The 26,542-nt window shown below is 43.6% G+C and overlaps 1 protein-coding gene across 1 annotated transcript in view; it reads right to left on the bottom strand.

Moving 5' to 3' along the window:
- The window catches only part of TMEM132B (transmembrane protein 132B), a 334,288-nt gene that overhangs the window by 52,919 nt on the left and 254,827 nt on the right, over nt 1-26,542 (bottom strand). The window contains exon 5 of the mRNA XM_019539385.1: nt 14,717-14,860. Coding sequence (XP_019394930.1) covers nt 14,717-14,860 — 144 coding nt within the window. The remainder of the gene's footprint in view (nt 1-14,716; nt 14,861-26,542) is intronic.

The raw sequence follows: 26,542 nt of genomic DNA, 5'->3' as shown, positions 1-26,542 counted from the left end.
CGGAGCAGTCAAAAGTCTTGGGTTTTGGGCCTTTCTCTGGGATGCAAAAGAGACTGGAGTTCCCATCGTCCCTCTGATTCAGACCAGGACTTGCACCTACATCCCACTCATATAGCTTTACTGCTGTGCCACTGGCTATTCTGTGTTCACAAAAGCTTGTGCTCTATATATATCTATACAGTGCACATCTACCCTTCTGTCCTCTGTTGTGTCCAGGAAATGTATCCTGGACCAAAGACACACGTGCCAACTAACCTTCTGTTGAACCAGTACATGGAAGATGTAGCTAAGGCAATATGTCAGGTACAAGAACAGGAGAGCGAGGCTCACTCCTTTCTGTGTTAAAGGCCTCAAGAAACTAGTCAGGCAGCAGCAGGACTTGCACATTGGCTCGTACTTACTAAATGCAGTTACTTGGGACCCAGCAGCATCTGTGGGGTTTCTTCAAGGTGTGTATTGCTTAACGAGCAAAAAGACAACAGGCAGGCATCTCCAGCCTTCCAAAAGGATGCCGTGGCCCAGGAAATATTAGAGGGCAAACTAGAGACAGGATTAGCTACTGCAGCGGAGATGTAATTTTGGTGCCTTCGACCTACTCCATCCAGAATCACCAGCTTAGGGTTGATGCAAGCTACTGTTTTCCCCCGCCCTTGACTATGCTTCAACATCAGTACCTCAATAAACTGTACTTTGCTAAGGGGGTCTGATGCTGTAGTCCTTACTCAGTCACTTGGCAAATGATGTACAAGATACTTATAATGCACAGAATCAAGCCTGGGAATGACTGATTTATTCTAGGGATAGATTTTTCTTATTCTACATTGAGATCCTCTCACACAAGGCTTTCCATAGCTGGAGGATATCTAGAAGGCTGTGGCTGGTGTATAACAGGGACTCTTTAGCTGCGTGCAGCTGTACCATGCCATTCCCAATTATTAAGATCTTTGATATGAGGCGCAGGAACGAAGTGCAGCAAGGCCACATGTTCTTTTATCATAAAACACACATGGGGGAACAACTGCCATCTCTCCCCAATGCTTTTAATACCCAAACCGTGAGCCTCTTTTCTTTTCATGCAGTTTCTGAAAGAGCACCAGCCTAAAGGTTCATCTCGGTGCAGTCGGTACGGGAAGCAAAGGTTACATTTGCATACGGTGCCATATGTACGGGTGCTGTGGTCAAGTGGCCATAGAGAATTCAGTTCTACAGAAAAAAAATCATCACGTTCTGAAAGGCTGGGGACATCACATGCCGGCTAGATCAGAGAACAGCAAGCATACTGGGCTCGGCAATTAATAATTGGCTTGGAAAATTGGGACTTGCTGAGCCTCCACAGAATGAAGGGAATTAAGCAGGAAAACAATAATGAAGGGCATCCATTAACTTCGCCCTGCTGTGGGTAATGCAGAGTGGAAGAGATCTGCACGAGGGCTGCGCGTCTTTAGGATTTTCTTTCAGTCTTTTGAGTGAAAACCTAAGGACTAGAGCCATTGGGAGGGCTTTTAAATTAAATCCAAACAGTAGGTTTGGAAGAAGCAATCAGAAAAGAGCAAATAAATAAAGCATATGAATAGGAGCTATCGTTTCCTGCTAGCGACTTATCCTACCTGACAGTATAGTTAGAGCCGAGAACTCCCCCTTGCTGTCAGTCCTGCTGGGCAATCTGCGTTCTTCATTCCTTGAGTAATGTCATTCTCCTCCGTGCGGCTGAGCTGCGCTGGATATTGTACAAGTAACTAAATAAGGGATTACCTTGCAAAATGCCCGTACCCCAACAAGCATTATCTAGCTTTGCCTTCTTCAAATTGTGAGGTCTTATGATAGCTACTCACCGCCATGCCACGGGCAAGATCTTAATAACACCCAAATAACTTCCTAAATCATCATCACTACAATATTTTTGCTTTCGAAGACTCTGCTCATTCCTTCTCCGCTTATAAAAATAATTCCCTTTCCTTTGGCTCACGGCAGGGATCAGATTTGGAACTGTGTTAATGGGAGGTGTTCAAAACAGTCCATACAAAACAGGACTGTTTTTAACATGCTTAAGAACCCTTTTTTCCCCCTCCACCATAAGTTTAAATTACCCAACTGGTACTAATCCAATAACTAGCTGCTGTTCCTTCTGATTGGATTATTTTTTTACAAGCCTGCTCATCCTGAATAAGGAGGATGTACTGCTTCCAAACCGCATGGGTATTTCACCTCCTGCAGCCCCAGCTATGAAGGAAAACAAGATCATTTTCATTCAAGGCTCCAGTTCTACCTGATGGGAACACAAAGAAAAAAGCCTCCCGATCCAAAGGAGAAGGGTAGCTGGTATCTGTCAATGGCAGGTGCTTTTTATGTCAAATAAATTAACAGCAGGTACTTCAAAATGATGGTGGCGTGTCAGCCTCATCATCTCCGTCTTCAACTCCAATTATATGTCTCCGGGGAGTGCATCTTCGAACACATTACCAAAATGCAGGTGTGGATAAATTAAACCACAAAAACATACACTCAAGCAGCTTTCACAATCTGATTAAGGCCCACAACACCAAGGGAACGCAAAGTTAGGGCTCCATCCTAACAGGTGCTGAGTATCTTCTGACAGCTAAAATTCCCATCGGTTTTGATGCGAGCTCAGCACCCACTGGAAGGCGCTTCGTGTTTTGCAGGATCGGGCCATTAAGGATGAAAGCTTTTCTCCTCTCCTGTTGTGTAAGTTTGGAAGAACATATGGAAAGGGAACCCATTCTCCATAAACCATCATTACCCACTAGCAGTGGGGTCCTGTAGGGCCTAAAAGCATTAGTCTTCCTCCCCTTTCATCAAATATGCAGTAAGGAAGAAGTGACACACATCATTCGTACCCATCACGTGTCACCTTGAGGCTATATTAACTTTGGCACGGAGCAAATTCTGCCCTTATTTACTCCTCTGCCACCCACTGCCTTTCATACAGTTGCATGGTTTTAACTGACAGCACTATCTGACCTGGTGGGTTTCAATTACAGTAAAATAGTGTTTGGAAATGTGAATTGATTTTCCTGCCCAGAACAATAGTTCAAGAGGTATGAAGCCCCACACTCCAGGAGGTTCATAAGTCCTCAATTAAAATATTTAAATGGTCCAAGCATTAGAGTTTATAAAGCAAAGTTAATTTTCTGCTGAACTGGAGGTAAAAGTTTCCTAGAATTTGGCCTTTTTATAGAGACATGAGTTAGCTTTTATCACCCTTGATATTGGTTAGGTGGCCTGGATTGTTTTCTCAGTTCATCTCTAAATATGAAATACTGGGTTCTGCTTAGTGTTTATCTTAAGCAATACTACGTTCCAGACGTCAGGCTGCTATCATGGCACCAAAATGCTAAGCCACAGAATGATTTCCTTTCCCTTAGCAGCTATGGGCACATGGGAAGACTCCAATTGCATCTCTGCTGAAAACTGCAATTGCACATGCCAGCACTGTCTGTCCTTCCTGGATTCTCTCCTGGAGGGGAAAAATCCCACCGAAAGCTCTTCAAATATTAGCTTTGAAGACCTTGTGTATTTAACAGTAATGGCTGGAAGATGCACACATTATGTATAGGCTGCATAAAGGGTCTATAAAGTCTTTGAGATAAAAACACGTGCACATGTTTTTTTTCTGATAGCATCATCCAGTTTGCCGCTTGGCCATTCATATTTTGCCATGCCTGGAGCCATTTTATAGGCAACAATCATGCTAAATCAGTAGTTCTTGTCCAACACAAAAATAAGATGAGACAGATTTGCACTTGTTGCTGCACAATGTGTATTTTCAAAAAGAGATATTTCGTATTTGGTAAACTAGTATGCTACTCATTTCTGGTCATGCTTCGGTGGCTAGAAAACTAATTGGTAGAATCTGTTAACCTCAGTGTCAGAACCTCTGGTATTCCCACAATAACCACAACCCCAAATTCAGCATGTCACTAAGCAATTTTTGCAACGTCCTTCCCAATCCTCATGAATCATAAAGGCAGGCAGCTACTTCTACAGTGATGTGGTTTTATTTATTTAATTATTTATTTTTGACAAAGTGATTAGGGAACAAACGAAAATCCTATCTACTGCAGTTAGCACCGTGATATTATTCTTGTTGCATCTTAAATACCCCTCGGGCTCCTGGTACAAAGAACAAGAGTCACGATCCAGGATTCATTTATACTCACAATAACACTTGGTGGTAGGGGATCATCATCTTCCCCATTTTACAGATTAAGGAACTGAGGCAGACTGAGGCCAGGTGCTTTGCCCAAGGTCCTCCAGGAAGTCTAAGGCAGGGTAGGGACATGAAATCAGGATTGATTAAGCTACAACACTACTCTCTAGATGTAATCCTTCCCTTCAGTTTATCAAGCTGAGGAATGCTCCGTTGCTGTTGGCAACTCAAGTAGGTCTCGCAAGAAGGCAGCTGGATAGTTCAGGGGGTTTCTAATGGGTGACAGTCTCGAGGTTGGGTGCAGATTGGGTTTGGTCATGACAAAGTTATCAACAACAGGCAGTCCAGCAGTTCCCACTGGCACTGGTTTGTGCTTTCATTGTCCACATCAGATGAGATACAAACAGACATGGAGTCTGAGCTCACCAAATGAAATCTCACTCCTAGAAGCTCACCGACCCATTTTGCACCTGTTCTTTGAATAGCCAGCGTTGGAGTCACCTGGGCTGTTGACCCCAGGCCTTTCAGTAATACCATAATTATTCACTATCCCAAAAGCTCAGCTTAAAATACATTCTGCGATAAACTAATGGGTACCGAGGTACATCCATTATCTAAGCAGGTAACAGGGTATTTCCCACCACTTCCAAAAATGGCATAGACCCCTGAAGTGAGCTAATTCCTTCTGGGAGACAGACAAGTGTATACAGACTGAAGCTCTTAGCACAGTGACACACACATTATAAATATTACAGTCCACACATCAGATTGATTCCATATTTCTTGTCCATTTTCTTTAAAAGAGCTTTTAGTAGGAAAGCAGCTGCAAGGCTCACAAACAACAAGTGCAGGCTTTATTTTCAGACCTCCTGGAGAAGGGGTTGTATCTTAACAATTCCAGGCAGCAGCTCCCCTTTGGAAACTGCCTGAAGACACAAAGAGTCTGCAGTTCACCTGCACTGAGGAAAGGTTTCCTGAACTTCAAGACCTTTTTCAAATCTGTTCCATGACAGCATAGAGCAGGCTCAAACAGCCAGAACCAAGGGATCCTAGCCGACCTGCAGCATGACCCTTGGCCCCGCCTGGCTCAGCCCAGGCTGTGGCATGTGCAGCCGTTCCCACCGCCCCTGGGCACATAGCACAATGCTTGAACTTGACTTCCCGACAGCCCCTGTGGCAGTGGCTCACTCTGCCTGGCTGCCACTGGCAGCCCATCACTCACCACCAGGGGCACCAGACAAAGCTGGTGGGTGCGCAGTGTGGGCATGAAGACTGGCTTGGGATCCCCCCAGGCAGAGGCACACTTGGCTGGGTAATGGGATCGGGCTGTGGGCAGGGAGCAGGACAGGTAGGCAGTGCTGGAGCCAAGGCCAGGATAACAGGACAGTGATAGCACGAGGCTGGGGCTAGGGCCTGGGGCAGAGCCACAATCCACCTCCTGCCCACCCGTGCCTGCAGAACCAGATCCCATCGTGAGGATGTGTGGGGAGCAGATCGTGGCTCTGCCTCAGGCCCCAGCCCCATGATCCTGGCCCCTCCCATCCATCCTTGCCACTAGAGGCCTGATGAACAGGGGCAGGACTCAGAGATCTAGCTATGAGTTGTCACTAAAGGGCTGGTGAGCCAGGACAAGCTTCTATTCCTGCTCTACAGGCGGTGGTGAGAGGGATTCTGGGATATTAAAGGACTTCAACTTGGGCGGCACACCTTAATGAAACAGGAGATGGGCAGTGCAGATCAGAGATAATCCTGCCCTAAGTGGCGTAACTTTGAGCCACATAACAAGTACTTAAAACCACTTCAAGGTGTTAACGTGTAGACAATCCAAGGGTTAAGAGCTCCAGAAGCTGCCCAAAATTACCGTGCAGCAAAGCCCATAGTTAGATGAAGGTTAGTTAAACAAAGGTTCAGCTAAACCAGTGTTTTACTGGTTTGAGTTATTTAGCAATCGGCCCTATTTTCTTCTCATTAGCACTGTGGTAAAACTGGAGTAGCTTAACTGGCTGCTTGTACACGCCATGAAGGTTTAATTCAGTTTAGTTTTCCCTAAATTGAAATGGTGGATTTTTAAAAACGCCACTTCGATTTAGGAAGAATTAAACTGAACTAAACTCCCATGGCGTGTACACAAGGGTGGGGACCCGATCCGTACCTGCCTCTTCGGCAGAGGATGGGGGGAGGGATGAGCTGCCGGTGGGCCAAATGGTCCCTGAGCTGCCCGGGAGCCCCCAGGTGGCACCCACCCACTGGCACCCAGACTGGGTGGTCCTGGGGGGCTCCACAGCCACGGGGGCAAGCACCAGCATGTACAAAGGCCCACTGAAACCAATAGAGGTTATTGTCTCAGATCCTTCATTGTGCCAGTACTGGGTTGCCATTCTTTCAAAGACAGCCACGTTACCCAATGACAACCGAGAGGACCATTTGCCAGTCAGATAAGTGAGGGGCCACACACTCTACTAACCCTTTAACTCTATGGGCAACACTTTCAGAGGCCCTAACCATCTTTGGTCTCTCCTTTATTTTATCAGAAGCTGTAGAGGCTTAGCATGTCTGAAATTCAGGGAGTCAGAGCCAAGTGCATAACATAAGGTGCCCAAGACTGAAAATGGTCTAGGTCATCAGGCCAGAGCCTCCATACATTGTTAGGGTCTCCAGAAATGGTGCTTATGCTTAGTCCTTTTGCAGGAAGGCTCATGACCAGTTTTATTTCTAATCTTTACCCAACTCTTAAAATACAAGATAGTAGGGAAGAGATTATGCAGCTGAAGAAGAGCCCCCTCTTCACTTTCTGCTTGGAAGAGTGAAGCCACACAATGCCCCATTCAGGGTTCAGTCTACTTTGACTGCTGGCTTCACTGCTGTTCTTTCAATATTTTCACTGTACATTCAATAATGAAATATGGCCTCAGAGTCCAGTGCTAGATAAGCAGCAAGGGGAAAAAAATAGGTGTTTCATAGTTTTAACATTAATTATGCAGGGTTCAAGCTAAAGGTTGTGTTAGAAAATCAGGGGACAATGGTCTGAATTTGATCTTCATCCTAATTAGGCAGCAAATTATGAAAAGATGGGAAATCACACATTAGAGTGCCTTCCCCCAGCAAGCTAAGAAAAGAAGGGCAGTCTCTTATTACTGAAACGCCAGTATTTTCAATGTATGCTTCTGCTTGGGCATGATCCTGCTGAAGTTAAATGGTCTGTATCAGGAGGAACTCCAGTGAAATCAGTAGCATTTTCCAGAGGTAAACACAGGCAGGGGAAAAGAAAAAAGGGGCACTGAATCAATTATGTGAAGTTGCAAACCCATTCTTTTAAGGAAAACAATGGGCTAAATTCATCTAGGGTGTAATTTCACTGAAGCCAATAGAATTGCTGCATAGATTAATCTGACCCTCGGGCCAATCTCTGCATAACTTGCAAAGGAAATGGAGAAAATGACTAATCTAAAAATGAATTAGCCAGGCAGCTGTCTTCCTTTCATTCAGTACACAACTGAGATAAACAGTTGGACTAAGGATCTGTCCTTATTATAATTTCCCCTGCTCCAAGTTCCTTTGCAGATAATGTTTGTGACTTTCGTATAACTAAAGCTGCCAGAAATCTACAGAAATGACCAAATCCCAGATTTTTAAAGGTTTTTGAACAGTGCTTTGCTTAGGGCTACAGTGCATAAATACCTTTAAAATAACCATCTGGATCAAAGCACCTCGAAGCTTAAACTTCCTCTCTGAGCTCAACTGGCCCTGGCATGTCTCTTCATCACCTCCGCTAGCCAAGCTTGGGACTTCCCTCTTGTGAATGTCACCTCCTTTTGTGTCCTGCGGGGGCATTAACAATTCATGCCTGCCACTATCAGCAGCACTTTAACAAGACTTAAAATGCCTCCTTGCTACCGGTTACGGTATCTTCTGCCTTCAGTTTTTTTAGTTTACAACAGAGACTGGGACTGTCATAACAGCGGCATATGCATAGATTCAGTCAGTCCTGCAGTCCTTATATTCTATTCATCTGTTTTATACCGCTGTCCATCACCATAGTAGCAACAGGAAACAACAGACAAATCCCTAATGAAATCTGTGGAGTTTCTAGCACGTCTTTCTTTTTGGGATTAACCCTGCTTGAGGAATGATTTGGGTTTGTTTATTTATTCATTTATTTTGTGGTCGATTCATTTCAGGGATGTCGGGGAAGGCTTTGCTTCAGGCTGGAAGGTAAAGTGGGCAGGAAAAGATGTCAGTGTTGTGACTCCAGGACAGCAGGCAATCAGAGCAGAATATACCCAGTCAGAGTCACTGGCAGGATCAGGCCCTAAACAGCCAAGGCAGGCAAAGTTCCTGGATGTGTTCTTAGCCCATTTTGTGCATAAGGAAGCGTGTGGTGCAGGGTAGATTGAGTAACTTCCTTAAGGTCAGGCAGGAAATCTGCAGCAGAGCGGGGAATTACTTATGAGTTGCAAACTAGTCCCTTAATCACCACACCAATCTTCCTCTCAGATGCCAGCTACATTAGAGACTGCTGTTCAATGATAGAATAAGTATGAGGGTTTCACTCGCTGAGAGTTATATCTCCATGTAAAGTTTTTAAGTATAGTCAGTTCAAGCCAAAACAGCCAATCAATATTCTGACCTATGCCCCACGCACCAGAAAGGATGTAAATAAAATAACAGGCGCTGTAATACAGCTCGGTGATTTATCTGTGAATCTCCTTTGAGGCAGAAGCCACACAAAAGTCTTGAAACCAAAGGCCAGGAGGTAATTGGTGTATTTTATTATATTTACAAATAGATTCATGGGAACATAAGTATGCAGAGGGAAACATTCCCTGGCTGGGAGATTATTATGTGGTCAAGCTGAGGGAATAATATTCCTCTTTTTCTTTTAGAATAGGACAGAATCTCGGCAACACTTCAAGCCTACCAAGATGTCACCTGTGCCTTATGAATCAGACCCTATTCCACCCACCGGGTGTCTATGAGGATGTGTAAGTGGAAGTCTATTCCACCTTACTGGAGCCCTGAAAAATCTATTAATCATTTACTTTTGTTAACGTACGTTTAGACTGATTCACAAAAAAGCAGCAAGGAGTTGGAAGATCCACCCACCTTTTGCATTAACTGTTTCTCAGAGACCTTAACCAGGGTGGGATACAATTGTACTTAGGCAGCTAAATACAATTATGTGCTTCATAGGTGGACCAGAATCTGGGCCTGCCTATAGCTATGTGTTCATATTGTGCCCTGCCAAGAGGGTCACTAGGTAGTTGTAAATATTCTTCATGGCTTGTACACATAGTACTATTATAGGCAAGATGCTGCTCTCTGCACTAGTATAAACTCCAGAGTGGCTTAATTGAATTTAATGGAGTTATACCAGTGAGCAAAGGATTGTCTCATTAAACAATCTACTAAATCATAATCTACTAAACAGAAATAAAAGGTTAAGAATGCACTCTCTGTTCTGGCCAAAAGAATATGACATCTTTCCAATTAGAAAGGAACAATAAAAAAATGGAATTAATAGTGTAAAGAGGCACAAAATTAGGCAATTACATTCAAACGGCCTGACAACTCTTATTAGAGGGTATAACTCTGTATGGCGTGTGGAGGAAGGGCAATGTGCCTTGGAGTGAAGTCAATATTGACTTAACAAAAGGTGCTTAGAAGAGGTGATATCTGCTCTTTCTGAAAAGTGTGATGGTTGTGGCCCATGCCCAAGCTAAATTCCAACTCTGATGATTAACAGTTATGGCTTCAATCCTGCAACACTTAACAAAAATTCCCAGACAAAAATACTTGTGCTAAAATAGAGCTGAGCCTGAGAATACACAGCAGTAATTTATGGGGAAGCACATTATTGCACGGTGGTTGTAATGATCTGCAAAACGAAATTACTTCATCTTCAGAACCTGTGATATACGACAAGGGTGAGATATAATGGCCTTAGCCCAAATGTGAATCAGACCTCTTGTCCATGGTTCATTAAATAGTCAAGTTATCCTAGTATGCAAGGTGTGGGACATAGTCCCATAAGTCTCTTCTCTCGAGTAGTGCGATATCCATGTTGTTTTACACAGCCAGCCAAATTAAGCTCATATTTACCTGCTATTCAACCTCCCGAAAATGAGTGGCATTATAGAGGGCACAAGCAGAGGTTGTTCTGTTTTTCTAGAGCCTGATGCGAAGCCCCTGTAAAGACATGCACTGACGGGAAGGTGCTTCGGAGCAGACCCTTCATTCTTATTCCACCTAAGAATAAAACCTATTTTGAAAAAGAAGAAAGGCACATGGGTCAAAGGGCAGGTGCCTTGCTTTCAGGAAGTGTATAGACTCGCAACTGCAACTTGAAAACTTGTCTCTTCTCTTAGAGGTCGTGTCAAGAGTTATTTAGTTGCCAGCTCCAGTGGACCTTTTAAATTCAGGGACCAGAACAACTTTGTGCCCAGCTTTGACAGCATTTCCATATGGAGGACTGCTGCTTGAACTAACTGGATTTTAAACAGGCAGTGTTTTGAAATGTATCACCTCCCTGTAGTCTGCAGATGTTAATTTTATTAGAGGGGAAAGAAAGTCCTTTCCCTGACCTTTTTCTATCTAGTTCAATCCAGTCCTCCCTCACCCTAGTAAGTCCTAGAAATTGTAGAAACTTAATTAACACAAAGATAAGTCTATGAGCACTCTCTTATAGATCTGCATCTAGGTTTCTGAAGGGAAAAAAAAAAAGCATGGGCTCAGCAATATGCTGACGCTTGCCGATGATATATAGCTCAGTTCTTGAGTTTACAAGAGCAACAGTTCATTGTGAAGCGATAAATAATAGTTGTTAATCAGATAAGAATAGCAGCACAGTTCATAGCAAAAAAATTAGAGGCTAAATGTATTAAAGGAAACTGTTCCTTTGAAAATCATGTTAGCTGCATACTAAGATGCTAATTTATGTTCCTCCTGGTACAGACCTTCACCGAATATTGGTTGCACACAAATGGAAATGTGATTTTGCCGTTAATGCGTTACATGACAGAAATGTGTGTGGGGACTACAGCCGCGGACGGGAACTCTACGACCTGGATTATTGTTCCCTGCTCTGTCATTGACCTACTGTATGACATGGGGCAAGTGATTTCACCTCTCCTTACCTCTGTTTCCCCATCTGTGCCATGGGGAGAAAGATATGGACCTCCTTCATAAAGCAGTTGAGCATCTACAAACGAATAGTCCTAGATGCTATTACACCACAACCAATAGCTCCTCCCTGACACCTGCTCTTGGGACTGAGGCTCCGATACATAACCCAGGCCTTTCTTTTGCCTGCACATACTTTAGGTTTCTGATAACTAGAGATAAATAGTCATAGAAGAAAACTCAAAACTAGCCAAAATCACCAAGCTATAGACCTTGTTACCAACCTAGATTCTCCAAACTGGGATTTCAGCTGACTTCTGCCACCCTGCCCCTTTACTTAGCCATAGTCAAATAGTATAGGTGTATCTCTGGCTGCAATCATTCACCTAACAGCCACAGGAAGAAGATGGTGTTTTGCCTTACTGTTGAAGCGGATCTTTTCCAGAACTGAGTGGGACTAAGATCTGACACGGCAGCTCCCTCCCACACCCATACGTGAAGCCTGGAAGATGGGGAAATGGCATCCTCTGAATATCCCCAGAAGAGAAGGTCTCTTCCTTCTCTTCCCCAAGAGACTGAATGGGTGCCTCCAAACATTTTCAAAGGAAATGAGAGTGGTTATTGAAGCTAGTGGGGTGAGAAGCAGAGAAATGAAGGGACATAGTACATTTGGGCTGGCGTTTCTGGTCAGAGTAAACCGGAAGATGCAATCAGATCTAAATAAATGTACTCAATGCCTATACCATTAGCATAATTGGGGAAGCTGCAGTTAGAGAAAGGCTATTTTCTTCACCTAAGGTCTTACAGGTTGACAACGTACAATTTGGTTCAGATCCTTCCATCCATGGCAGTGGAACAAGATCATTTTCATTTAATCAAACACCTAATCCAGGGGACCAGAATTACAGTGGCCATTAACTTGGGCACAGATTTCAGCATGCTTCTTTTCTTTCACACATGGCACAAGAGCAGTTCCCCTACTTACAAAAAGCAGCATGCTAAAATTTCTTGTAAAGCTTGATAATGATATCCATCCTAACACAACCATCCTTTTTTCTACAATCACAATCAACGGGCACTCCCAATTTGACAACAGAGACCCTAAGATTTCACCTGCCTTCCATACAGACTACAAAGTTGCAAAATAAGGGTGTTTTTTTAAAAATTCCCAAGGCCCTCTCTGTCTTTGGAGACATGCTATAGTGTGTTTTTATCATGTATCAGGTGTTACGATTGATAACAAACTCATTCCAAGTTTTCAGAAATAAGGAAAGAAAGTGAATTTTGAGGGCCAATGAAAATAAATATATGTAGACTTCAAAATGAATAATAGTTTGATTATGCAGGTCTCCTTGCCTATCTATGAGAGCCTGAAAAATCCTCTGACAAAACCTTCACAATCTGCTAAGACCTCTGTGGTCTCATCTACAAAAAAGGTTATATGGGTAAGCTAAAAATACAGAAGTGTGTGCTTTGGTGGTTCAAATGCAATCTCCAGAGAACATATAAAAGTGGCCTGTCAATCTGGAATGTATTTGGGGAAGACGCAATTAATATCTAGAGCAGCGGTCTCCAAACTTTTTTGATCGCGCACCCCTACCAGTAAAAATGTTTTGAGCATGCACCCCCAATATATGTATATTTATTTATTTATAAATTATATATATGTACTACTCACATACCATACATGGCATGTGACCGTCTGGCATACGGACAGAGTGCAGGCGCCAGTGTCAATCCGTATATTAAATATTAGTAAAGCTTAATTTCTGTCTTTTTTTTTTTTTTTAGATAAAAAATAAATATAAATAGAAGTTCTAATATTTTCTTCCTGCACCCCAATGGATTGTCTTGCACGCACCCCACTTTGGAGACCATTAATCTAGAAGACCAGGGGACAGAAGCAGTTAGTATTAAAGTTCTTAGGTCACAGGATCTCTATTTGTAGAAGAGATAAGTATAGTACCTTGTCTTCAATAGTATTGCCTCTGCAATTAAGGCAAAGAAAAAGGACTGCTATTCCAAGAATACTGTTTCAGAACACCACAGAGGTAGAGAGGGAGTCAAAGCAAGACACCCTACTTAAAATCAGATGCTGACGAATTACCAAAAGTAGACCATTAAATTTACAAATTTATGCTTATACATATTTGACAATACTTATCTTTTTAAGGCTAAATAATATTTATTTGCATGACCGTTCCTGTAGCAACAGTGGCAGATTTAATCAATGAGTTGTAAAGGTTATATATAAAGGGCACATCCAAGTGTGCATGGACGTTTGGTTCCCCGGGGACAAGGAGCAGTGGCACACCTTGCACCGCTGCTTCTTGTCCCTGGGGAACACTGGTGTCACGCGTGCTTTGTTCCGCGGCAAGTTGCCCCGGGTGGTGTAGGGGAGGCTGGGGCCAGCACTGTGCTGGCCCCAGCATCCTTACCCGAGGTCCTGCAGGCCTCCTGGAGCTGCCGCCACAGTGATCCTGCCAGGCAGAGCCTGGCCAGCAGCCTCAGCACAGCTCCAAGTGACCCAAGTCTGCTTTTTAGTGGCACATGCTGCCTGAATGTGTGCTGCTTCAAGGTTTTTTTTTTTCACGGCTTTTTTTGACCCCTGGATATCCAGGAGTCAAAAAACAAAAATGTGGGGAAAAAACAGAGTAGTGCACACTTGGGCAGCATGCCCTTGCAGGGTGGAGAACTCTGTACTGTCTGGTATGTGGCACTGCAAACATGTTTGTCATATACCGCATGACCGTCCTCGTCTAGACGTGCCCAAGGAGTCTATAGCTCAGTGTCTGGGCTTAATGTCATGGGAACTATATTTGAAAGGAAAGTGTGGTTTAGGAGGTCATAGCTCTTAGGATAAAGAGCATTTAAAATAATTCTGTCCATCATTCGTAGATGTATCATAAAGCTACCTCCTAGTTTAGTGCAGGTCACATCTTTACTGCTGAGAAACTTGGAGTGGGAAATGCCACCAGTCAGTTATGTACAGACAACCTTGTGTCCCAACCTGGAACGTTACTACTCATTTTGTAATGGACGCATAAGGACCACATAACAATCAGAGTCCCTGAAGCATGGCCTAAATTTCTGGCGAGCAAAGAAAGAGCAGGACCATGCATTCAGGGTTCAACCTGAGATCTGTTTTCCCCACCCCTCTGTCTCTGCCGCACCACAGAGCTCTTGCATAATTGAGCTCCATGTTACAAAGCAGAAGCACGCTTGCACCACCTCCAGAAACCCAACACCTTATTGTACTAATGGTTAGTAAACCATTGTGCCAAGACCTCCAGGACCAGAAAGGCAGGGTCTCATATTGCCACACAGAGCACAAGGACCCAGGTCTGTGGCTGTTTCCTGTTCTGGGGCCTAGTATGATGGTGACCTATGCCCACATAACCTTAGCATGACTTAGTTTACCCTCCTTACCTTTATGACGTCTTCATCAGCTGATTTACATTCAGTGGAGTCTGAAACATCTATCACTGAACCATCCTCCTCTACGGCAACAACCTTCACTGGCACAGACACCGTCTTGCCCGTCAGAATGGCTGTGTTGAGGACTTCAGTGTCCTGCACATACAAAAATGGGGATGGATGTTCAATGAACCTGACCACTGGACATAATGGAGAAACTCTTACGGGCAATTAGTGAAGATGCCTGTTGACTTTCACCCTTGACTGGCAGTTCTTTAAAATCATGTACTGCTCAAGTCCTCTGCTTATTCAAAATAGCAAATTATAAGCATGTCAATGGACAACCTCAGCACAGTATAAGAAAGCAAGGCTCTTCTGCTTTGCAAACAATAGGGTCATTTGTCACAATCTTCACAGGCTTCAGGGCCATGCAGGAAACGGATTGCAGCTCTGCCCTGGGCCCTGGCACTGCCCGCTATTCCTGCTCCCAGACACCACTCCCTGCTCACCTGCATCCCCCTCCCATCCACCCAGCTGAGCACGCCCAGCCAACTGGGGTCCTGAGCTGGTCTGTACGGAGACCCCACACACCCTGCAACGGGTGCAGTGCAGATAGGCCTGGGCTGGATAGGATACATGCCCCCTTCCCCAGCCTACAACAGCTCACCAAAGCTTCCTAAGCAGCCGGCCAGCCCAAATAACGCCCCACCCCTGGGATAGAATGACTTCCTTCCCCCCAGGTTATGTCAGTAGATGAAAATATAGATAACTAGTACACTGTTTCCTGGCCTCCCCACCCCACTTCAACACATGCTATTTTCCAGATTCTCTTTAAAAGATTTGCTGTTCAATGGTTTTCTATTTTGTCGGCTTAATTGCATGGTGAGTGAAACCTTCATTTTCGTGTCAAATTAGAAAGAGATGTGGAGCCAACAACAATGGAACGCCAAATGCAAATTTTCAAATCTTTCCCCATCAGAATCCCACCTGGAGGCATTTTACTGGCCATCAAGCCACATTTATCTCCGTCTCTAATGAATTCACAGAGCCCGCACGCTAATGACTCCATTAACACAGCCTTCGTCTATATCATGGCGTGGATGCAGTTTGATTAATTACTCCAAATGAGCTGCTACTGTGGTAGCAGTGCATATTGAAGGAGAACTTCCAAAAATCCTTTCAGGAACTTGTTTCTACAGAAGAAACCCTTACCACCAGAGCCAAGAAACTTGTACAGCAGTGAACGATCAATGTCTTCTTGTAAGCTTCATCTTAGTGCTTCAGAAACAGGTTGCAGTGGATATTTTTTTTTCTTTTCAATCAATTTGCTCACCACTTTTTGCTTCCATAAAAGTAATCATTGTTTGGCAACTATGAAAAAAGTAGCTGTCCAACTAATCTTCCTTTAATGTCTGTAATTAGGATCAGTAGAAGTGGAACTGGGTTTTAGTGAGAAATGTGATATTGACATGCAAAGGCAGATTCACTAGCACTTGCTTCTGTCTGCTAGCTAGACTGACGGGAAGCAATGGGTATTGACCAAAAGTCAAAGGCATCTGGAAATGACCAATAAGTATTTGCAACTAAGATGTATTATTAACCAGTATCAGGCAACTTCTACAGAAAGTAGCTTGAATGAAATGAATTCAAATACAGATAGCAGTAGTGCTCAATAAACAAGCATGTTAATGCTTTGCAATCATTCAGGTTTCAGGAAAGCACTTAAGTGTGTGCTTGAGACCAGCTCTGCTCAGGGCACCACGAAAAGCACGTGCTTAACTTGAAGCTTTGACTTCAGAGAGATTTAAGCATGTACTACCCTGAGTAAAGCATCAAGAAATGTTGTTTTTGATGTGTTCAAGATATGTATGAGAGATATGCTCGTTGCTCTATACTCTGTAAGGTATAGCTCAGAAGTTTAATGTAATAGATGAGGAATGCTCATTGAGGGTGATCAAGCTCATTTACAATCAGATGTCCTCCTCTAGGGAGGGAAAGTATTGGTGAGAAAACAGAAGACAAAAGTAGAAGTGCAAACAAACCCCAAGGTCTTTATTAGAACAAGGGAATGACCAAGATAAAGGGGAAAAATGTATCATCCTATAAAAATGAAATGATTAGATGCATCTGTATGAGACAGATTTAGACCACATGAAACATATTAGGCAAATAAGGTCAACCTCATCCATTTATACCAGGAATGAATGAAGCCAGCTTTCTGATCCAATGCCACTGATGTCAATAAAGGGCTCCCACTGACTGCAGGCCTAGATCAGTTTGGCACCAGTTGTGGTACCAGTTATCAGGACTATAAAATCAATATAAAATAATGTGTAAAATAACATCAAGATACAATCAGTGTATAAATCAATACGCACTGGTGTAGGATAGGAAAACAGAGCCCCATGCACCTCTTTGTAAGAACTGATGGGTGATTAGTAGCCGCCAGATGCAAATCAGACTTCAGTGCTACTGAAGGTTAATGCAAAGTTTACAATAGGATTTGTATTCCTTTTGTTCACTTGACACAAATGGGGGATGCTGAGTTCAAGCAAGAAGGTCCAAGAATTGACACATCATCGGCCCTTTCATTTCTGCATGTTCTCAAATACCGTCTTCTTGATCCTGACACAGGTGTGCTCCTGCATTCCTCCCCGCAACGCAGCATCTCGAGAAACCCCCAGTGCCAACTAGCTGCGGCTGCATCACAAAAACACACTTCACTGGGAAGAAAAACTACAACATAAATCAATATTTCAGAGGCTCGGATTCAGTATTATGCAACTACGGTAAGCTGTGTAAAGACATTTCTAAGAGCTAGCTATTTTCAGACGTCAAAAATATATTTCCTTGGAGGTGTGAAGTCAGAACTGAATTAATTGTCTGACTGCAAGGTTTAGAAACAAGCTAGCTTTTTTAAATACATCTCCAACAAGTGACAGCGTTTCTGTTAGATTCTAATAGGTATCTTTTATGTCTCTATGGTAGAGCTTACTATATAGAAACTGCTTTCTGAATATAATGCATCTGTGATGGCTATTACTGACAGCATCTGAAATCTAGAGAAGCAAAAGCACAAGTTATACGGCCAGATCCTCAGAGAGTAAAACTCTGCACGTCTCTGCTAAAGGCACTAGTGGAGAATCAGAAACAGAGAGCTGAAAAGTCCCAAATGTAAAATGGTGAATACCCTTTCCTGCTTCTGTACTTTGAGGCTTTTCCTAAGGATAGATATCACATCAAATCTGGAATTCTTCCAAGGCAGGTGGAAGCTGCATATTCATATTGCAGGCTGTGTCCCTGAATAATAATTACACGAGTGTTTATCTCCAATTCCTTCTCCCTACCTGAATGCATTAGTGCTTCAGCCGAGCTCTTCTTAATTACAACTGTAACCTGCTAATAGTGTTTCTTTGTTGTCTGAAGGAATCTACTTCTTATCCAGCCTAGGCTAAATTAAAATTTAATACAACATCAGGTCGCAACAGAACTAGGAAGCAAATGACAGCTGTTTAATTAAAACCTAAACCTGATTAGATGGCACTACTGAGAGATATACTCTAGAGAAAGAGTCAAAAACTACTGAAACTCGAGGCCAGGATAATGGCTTTATTTAAATATGAATAAACCCTATGCACAGCTACTGTAAATGTCTGACAACTCACTCCTCTGGACAAATGGGGTGGGGGGGCGATGTGAATGGGAGACTTGTCAAGAGTCATGATAAAGCCATGATTGCTAACCTTCCCTTTTAACACGGAGTGTATGTTACTAAGACATGGATTATTGAGGAGTGACTATAATGGATATTAATGAACACACTCAGCAAAATCCACAAGTGTGGCATAAAGCCTAAATAATTAGGCTTTAAACAGCCGTGCTTCCTGGGGTAGAGTCTTCCCCTGACCCACACGCATGGCTTGGCCGAGGGACTGTGACCCACACAAGGGCTTTTTGACCAATATATCAATATTATAGCTCACCTCTGGGCTGCAAAAGTATTTCTGTCTATTTATATAGGCTTCATCATCGTAGCAGTCTGCCACATCCCAACCATTTACTGATTTATCTATCGACTCCTCCTTTGCAGCCTGTGGCAGGGTTGTCCTTCTTTTTATAGCTGGGGATCGGAGGCACTGAGAAATTGAGTTGTCCGGGATCTCATCAGGAGCCTGTTGCTAAGCCAGGAACAAGACCCGTGCTTCCTAAGTCCCAACGCCATGCCACATCATTCCTCCCCTTATGCAACTGCTTCATGAGTATCCCATACCCTCTCCCTACCAGTTGGCATAGGGGGTGCAAAGGGCCAGGTGCTGGCCCTCTGGATGGGTACAAACGTCATTCCCCATGATTAACACACAAGCTGGCTGATTTTTCAGAGGTTAACAAAACATGTTGCAGTATGGTACACCTAATAAACACTCAATTGTAAATCAGGAGGGAAACCTAAAGCCAGCCCTAGTCTGCTGACAAATGTTCCAGCTAAATGCCTTTTGGCATTTAGTTGAAATGACTGCCTTTACTGAAGAAGGCAGAGAGCTGAAACATTTGTCTGCAGAACTGCATCCCTTAACTATTATGATTTGTTCCCTAGTGCATATACCCGGTGAAAATGTGTTATATTAGAAGGAACCTTTGGGAACCCATTCCCCTGCCTTTTAAGCAGCACTTCTTAAAAATGTAAATCGCTGGGCAGACTGTGGGGTGGGGTGGGGGTGTGTTTTCTTAATACAATAAATTATTCATCACCTTTTTCTTCAGATCAAAGAACAAGGCAATATAAGTCTATTAAGCAAGCTTAATATATAAATTAGATGCTTTGCTGAAATTATTATAATCCAAAGCAATTTTAATGTACTTTCCCCTCATAACTGAATAGTGTTTTAGGCTTCAAATACATATTAATGAACCTTTCTTGGTAGGGAGCTATTTATATTTTCCACTATTATATCAATTGTGACTCACAGGTAAAATTTGCCATTTTGTCACCCAAGGGTGAGAAGGTACAACTGAGATTGTGTGTTTATTAAACATTAGGAAACATTTGCAATCTTCCACAAGCACACATTGTTCTCTGACCTTTTTTCTTACATTAATACAGTGAGTTACACTCTATTGAGTCTGTTTTATGCTAAATAGAAAGTCTACACTTTAATACCACTACGAGTGCGAGTAGGTGGCTTAGTAGGTTTTCAGGCACTTACTGCCTGTGGGCCAGATCCTACAAGTTCATGATCTGGATGAAAGGGGCATATATGAAATGACTGCCAGCTCTTAAATTACAAAGAGACAGGTGACATATTTCTGCAGTTTTCAAGCAAATGACTGGCAAAGTCAGGTTCCACTTACCAAGGGTTCAGATACTGGACGGAGGTCCAAAAGGTTTAATATGCCCATGCCCTCCTGCTCCAGCCACCCTTGGTGTCACTAGAAGGTCATATTCCTTTGCCCTCTACCAGTTCCATCTCCAGCTGTTTTCTCATTTCAACCTTTTATATATTGAATTATTATTAAGAATGACCAACTATGACAGCTGGTAAATCATAAATACTGCAGCCTATCACGTCCGAGTTAAAGGTCATCCTTAATCGCTCCTGTCTTCCTGTATACAGCTCTACTTCACACTGGGATCCCCAAGGAAGAATAGGCAGGAGCATATATTCTGCAGGAGAAATTAATTAAGATAGATGAAGCCATTCAGAGAGAGAGGTTCTCAATGACAGCTTCTTAGGGGCAACATAAGCAGCACAGATTAGCCTACATGCATATTAGTCTACATGTATGTTTAAGTGTGTTACAATTACTATAGCAGCCAATCCACATTGTAGAGAGATCCCAAAAAGAAATCTTACAGCCCAGCATGCATTGTAGGAAACAACTTCCTTAACTTGTTGTATTCTGTACAAAGCATGTGATAGGATCACAGAGGTAGCTGCCTGAGTGGCAATCATAACTTGGATTTCATGGAAATCAAAGCTGAGAACGATGTCTCCATGTCATAAAAGAAATTCAGCGCAAGTTAAGGTTTATGTAAGGGTAGAGGAGCAAATCCTGGAGCTGAAGGTGAACCCTGATTAGAAGCAGGCATTGCCATATGTGCGACCTGAGTCAAGAACTAATGTAAAAAAAAAAAATAAAACAGCTGAGAGTGGTTGATCTGCACCCATTAAGTGGAGGTTCGGAAAGCAGCCTGATGCACTTGGCAGCAGTAATTGTAACCTGTCAAGCAGTCTCCAATACTTCAGCTAAACACCAGTGCCTTCTGTAGTTAGCAGAGACCTTTCATGAGACTGGGCTTATGTTGTTTTACTGCATCCCACAGCATCCCAAGAGAGCTTATTCTCAGAGCCAGGGAAGTTAGACATCCTGACACTGGTGTTCAAAAAGGGAAAGTCAAGGTTGCGATAATAAGTGATGGGAAATTCTTAAAGCACTCTAGCACTACCTATGGAGATCCTGGACTTGTTCTTCAATGTCCTTCTGCATCTCACAGACATTTTACAGCTCTGGGTGTAAATCAGACCAGCAGGTGCTGGAGGCAGATGCAATCTTCTCCATTACACATTCACACAAATGTGGGTAGTTTTTCTTGGTGGTCTTTCCCTCTTCCCCCATCCAGCATAGGTAATCTGCATTAGTATCCAAAGCCCTACTCCTGCAAATCTGACCTTTGGGTCTCAGTACTGTTTTCGCAACTTTAATGGAATAGCTGGTAAAGAAAACCAGGAAGTTGTTGGTTTTTTTATATAAGCAAGCACTGTTTATTCTTAAATGGTCTGTTCTGTACAGCAAGCCTTTGCTAATTTTGTGTTGGAATTTAAACCGTGATTCGTCTGGGCATTCACCTGGTAAACCTGCGCCAGCTGGACTCAGTAGTAAATGAGTGGTGACCTTCACCAACACAATGCAACAACACTGTAAGGTGAATAACCATGATGCCATACTGCAGGTTGAATCATAACCGTGGGCATGATTCTCAGCTGCGTACAAAGCCAGAGAAAATCTACTGATCAATACAACCCAGTGCAGACGAAGTCGTCTGTTCACATGCTTTGGATCACTGGAACAAGCCCTCTGTTACTACCAATGGCTGGAATTTGGTTTAAACAATAAAGGGGAATCATAATGCTTGCCATAACCCTATAAGGCATGAGGTAGAGGAGTTTATAGTAACATACCTGTTTGATTTTGTTTATTGGCACAGACTTCAGGAGCCCAAATTCCTGATTGCTGATCGTTATTTTACTGCTGGATCACTCTCACTGGAGGTTAAAGAACGCACACCCAGCAACAACAACAACAAAGCTAAGATGATCATTTGAAAGCCTCTCTATTAGATGCCTGCTGTCCTACTTGCTATAATCTCTTGCTGTGTGGGCTAGAGAAATGGGGATCTTGGAGAGAACTGTGCGCCAATGCGACAATGCAAGATTTGGCAACTTACTGGCTTGAAAAGGCTTCATCCTTACAAGTGCAACTCTACAGACGTCGAAACATAAGGTTGCATATCATATGATTTTACTACTGCAATCTGTGTAATCATCATCATCTGCCATGGCTGCTACCTGGGCAGAAATCCATATTCTTCTGTAATAACAGCTGTTTAATGTTATAGGAGAATGTGCAAAGCAATAGACAGCATGGCTGCTTATGCATCCTCAGTATGAGGTTTCTCTCCTTGGCTGGAGCATGTTTCTGGGGATCAGGACTTCCGGGCTCTATTCTTTGTTCTCTTTCTGAGTTTTTAGTAAGCCATCCACAAAATAGGTATTCAGCAATACACAATTCACTTGGCACGGACGTGGGATATTGCAAAATACTCAGCAATTCTTCACCTGCTTGTGTGCATGTCCAGTGAGTAGATCACTGGCCAGGGCCTCAGAAGACCTGGGTTCTTCCAGCCCTGCCACTGGACTTGCTAGTGTCCCTGAGGAATGTCTCCTCTCTACACCTCAGCTTCCCTGTCTGTAAAATGGAGATAACAACTCCGACCTCCATTACAAAGTGCCTGAAGACTGATACGTGCAAAGCACTCTACAGAGCTTGGTGTTGTTATGCACAAAGGATGAGGAAAGATACAGCTCTTGTAGATGCTGCCACCCAAGTGACAACTTGGTCCAAAAAAGCTATATGGTTTATGCAAATACAATCTTGCATTTGGCAAACTGGCAAATGGCTCTCATTAGCTGCTTACATGAAATTTGTCCCAGCCATGATATCGGCTCAGAAAATAAAGACATTATATTATAACCAACTTCTGCCTGTGAGAACAAAGGGAAAAAATGAAATGAGGAGCCCCTGGTCCTGTCTCTGCTGGGGGTTTCACACCATGGGCACAGGGAACAACTGGGGACAATAAGGCACAAACTTAACACTCCCTTTTCCCTTCTGCCTGCCTATCCCAGGTGGTGGGGTTGGCTGGACCCAGAGAGTCATGCTGTTGCACGTGCACGCACGCACGCACACGGTCCCTGGCATCCCTAAAAGCACTGATTGCATCAAGACTTCTCTGCCTAGCCCACTCAGGAAAGCTAATCCAAACTAACTACAGCTGTGAGGTTCAAAGCAAGTCAGTTAAAGCGTATCTGCTTTACTGTGGTGTTGGAGAGTGGTGGTGGACGGGTCATTTTCGACCTGGAGGGATGGGGCAACATCTTCACCGGCGTTTTGGACTAGGGGGTGAAAAGCACCTTGTTCAAGTTCACAGATGACACTAAGATGTGGGGAGAGGTGGGCACGCTAAAAGAGGGGGACAGGCTACAACTAGATCTCGACAGGTTACAGAGGTGGGCAGATGAGAACAGGATGGGTTTCAGCACTGACAAGTACAAGTTTGTTGTACCTGGGGAGGAAGAGCCAGCACCATACCTACAGGCTGGGGAACTCCCTTCTCGTCAGCACAGAGGCAGAAAAGGATCTTGGAGTCATTATTGATGCCATAATGAACATGGGCCGCCAATGTGGGGATGTGGTCAGCAAGGCTAACAGCACCTTGTCATGCATCCACAGATGCATCTCGAGCAGGGCCAAGGAGGTGATCCCCCGCCTCTATGCGGCACTGGTCAGGTTGCAGCTGGAGTACTACGTCCAGTTCTGGGCGCCACACTTCAAGAGGGATGTGGACAGCATGGAGAGGGTCCAGAGGAGGCCACTCGCATGATCGGGGGCAGCAGGGCAGGCCCTACGAGGAGAGGCTAAGTGACTTGGACCTCTTCAGCTTTCACAAACGAAGGCTGAGAGGGCATCTAGTGGCTGCCTATAAACTTGCCAAGGGGGACCAGCAGGCAATGGGAGAGTCCCTGTTGCCCTGAGCACTGCCAGGGTAACAAGGAACAATGGCCATAAGTTGACAGAGAGTAAATTCAGGCTAGACATCAGGAGGCGCTACTTCACAGTCAGGGCGGCTAGGATCTGGAACCAACTTCCAAGGGAAGTGGTGCTCGCTTCTACCCTGGGGGTCTTCAAAGACAGCCTAGACCCACCTAGCCGGGGTGGTTTGACCCCAGCATCCTTTCCTGCCCATGGCAGGGGGTCAGACTAGATGATCTGCTTAGGTCCCTTCCGACCCTACCAACTATGAAACTATATCAAGGCCTGTGTAGTCACATTCAATCAGAATTAAAATGGGACTTGGTTTGGTTTAGACTAATTTACTTTGATAGTCTCTGAGGTCCCGTTAAAGCATAAATGCCAGTCTCAGCATGGCAATGCTGCCATGCAGCCCAAAGTCTTTAAATAGCACAGAGCTGTAGTTCTCTTGGATCTAATACTGCCTGTTTCAGCAGCAGCAGTTCTTGGAAAAGAATGGACTGGTTGAGCCTTGGAAGTTAAAAAGGATGGAAATTGTGAGACTTCACATTGTTTTTCAGCTCTTCTTATGCCTTTGCTGTGAACAGAGACTTCTGAAAGTCTGTCACCGAGAAGAGAAATGGGAATATTTACAGTTCCAGGACAGCAGGTGGCTGCACAGCCTTCACTGCCCGCTTTCACCACTTCGGCACAGGAACTTTGTTAAACTCATCAGTCAGGAATGTCTTATTTGAGATTTTCATTATTATCAATTGTAAAAACTAAGAAGAAAAAGGGAGACGACAGGAGAATACAAAACTCATCCACATACTTTTTGTCTTCAGAAAAAAACCTGCCATGTAGCATTACCAGCTATTAGCTGTTATTGTTCACAGTGCAGATTTCAGACTGCCCAGAGATCCTCTCTGCACAAGGTCACAGTCAAGGCAGTCAGCACAATAGCACGTAATCTTTAAGGCTAGGTCTGCCCAGCACAGTGAACCGAAGCACCCAAGCTATTGTGTCCTCACTGTTTCTGCAGGTTTTTTTGTGCTGAGCTTCTCTAGGATTCTCTTTCAGTCAGTTGTATCAATACAGAACTTGTCTTTCATAATGGGAATTGTGGGAAGGGACTGGAGGACTAATAGCACTCAAAGGATATAACCTACAGCTTCATTGTAAAGTGGGTAGGTTCTAGCCTCAGTTACACTGAAGCTCTGGTCTGGACCCTAGTTCCAGCTAGGTATGCTAACATGGACTTCAAGTTGACATCTCCAAACCTGGGTCAAGGATTTTTCTGTATAGATTATACGTACCTGATTCTCCACTGTCCCGATACATTATACGTTCAGTGAAAGAGCAGTAAGACATTACAGTTTAGCTTTCACTTATTCCAGGAAAAATGTGTGGATGTGGCAGTTACTACAGAGTAACTGATATGTGATAAAGCCCTGCACCCTTTCTCCCTATGGGAAGCTATTTGTAGGTGCACACCCTGCAGTTGCAGTCTCAGCATCCTACATTGAACTGTCTTTGGAGGCAGGAACATAGCATTTGTACAGTACCTGCTAGGGTGACATGGGAACAACATTTTCTAGTTTGCAAAGAATTCTGGGATTTAAAACTGCTGATTCTGAAATGGAGCAAAAGTGTAAAAAGCAAATAACCCATAAAACAAACTTGCAAAAAAAAAGTAGGTTGGGTCAAAACTTGTGATAAAAATCAAAGCATTTGTTTTCAAGTTGACCTTTTACAACATGGCAATATTTTCATATTTTTGTATAATAATAATGGATTTCATGGTCAATAATCATTTGCAAATGAAAAGCAAACATCTCTTTCTAAAAATTTCAAAACAGCATATTTCTCCACCATCAAAATTCTTCATTTTTCCTCCCCTAAAATTAAATGAAATCAAATTCCCAAATCAACCTGATTTTGAAAAGTTTCAAGTGCAGAAAGAACAATATTGTTTCATCGAATAAACTTTATTCATTGAATAAACCTTCTGAGCCTCTGAAATGCCTACCATAATAGGGATCTGATTTTGGTTAGCACTTCCTAGCTTCGACATTAAGTGGCTTTGGTATATGTACCTGATGGGGTGTGCAAAATGGGCCGTATTCGATTTGAGGACAGTGATTTGATTCGTTGACTCAGATCACTGTCCCTGATTCGATTTGGCCAAATCCAGACCTGAACATTTGATGCTGATTTGGAGAATCAGAGATTCAGACATAGACACAGATTTAAAATGTTTTTTCTACATACCTCGAGGTACCAGGCGTGGCTCACAAACGCTGTGATGCTGGGGCAGATGAAGCATCCCACAGGAGCACGGGGGGGCCCTGCATACTCATCGATGAACCTGGAAGTGGAACGGAAGTTCTTCCAATCCACTTCCGGGTCCACTGGGGAGCATGCAGGGCCCTCCCTGCCACCCCTCTGACTCGGCAATCAGCCACGAGGGGACCCTGGGTGCCCCCCCACACCCAGGAGGCACCAGTCACTGAGCTGGGGGCACGAGGAGGCCCCCCCGTGTGCTCCCTA

Source organism: Crocodylus porosus, unplaced genomic scaffold (genome assembly GCF_001723895.1).
Source record: "Crocodylus porosus isolate Cpor-Errol unplaced genomic scaffold, CroPor_comp1, whole genome shotgun sequence".
Taxonomy (NCBI): Eukaryota; Metazoa; Chordata; order Crocodylia; family Crocodylidae; genus Crocodylus; species Crocodylus porosus.
Note: the sequence above shows the minus strand (reverse complement) of the source record. Positions and strands in the feature narration are given on the sequence as shown.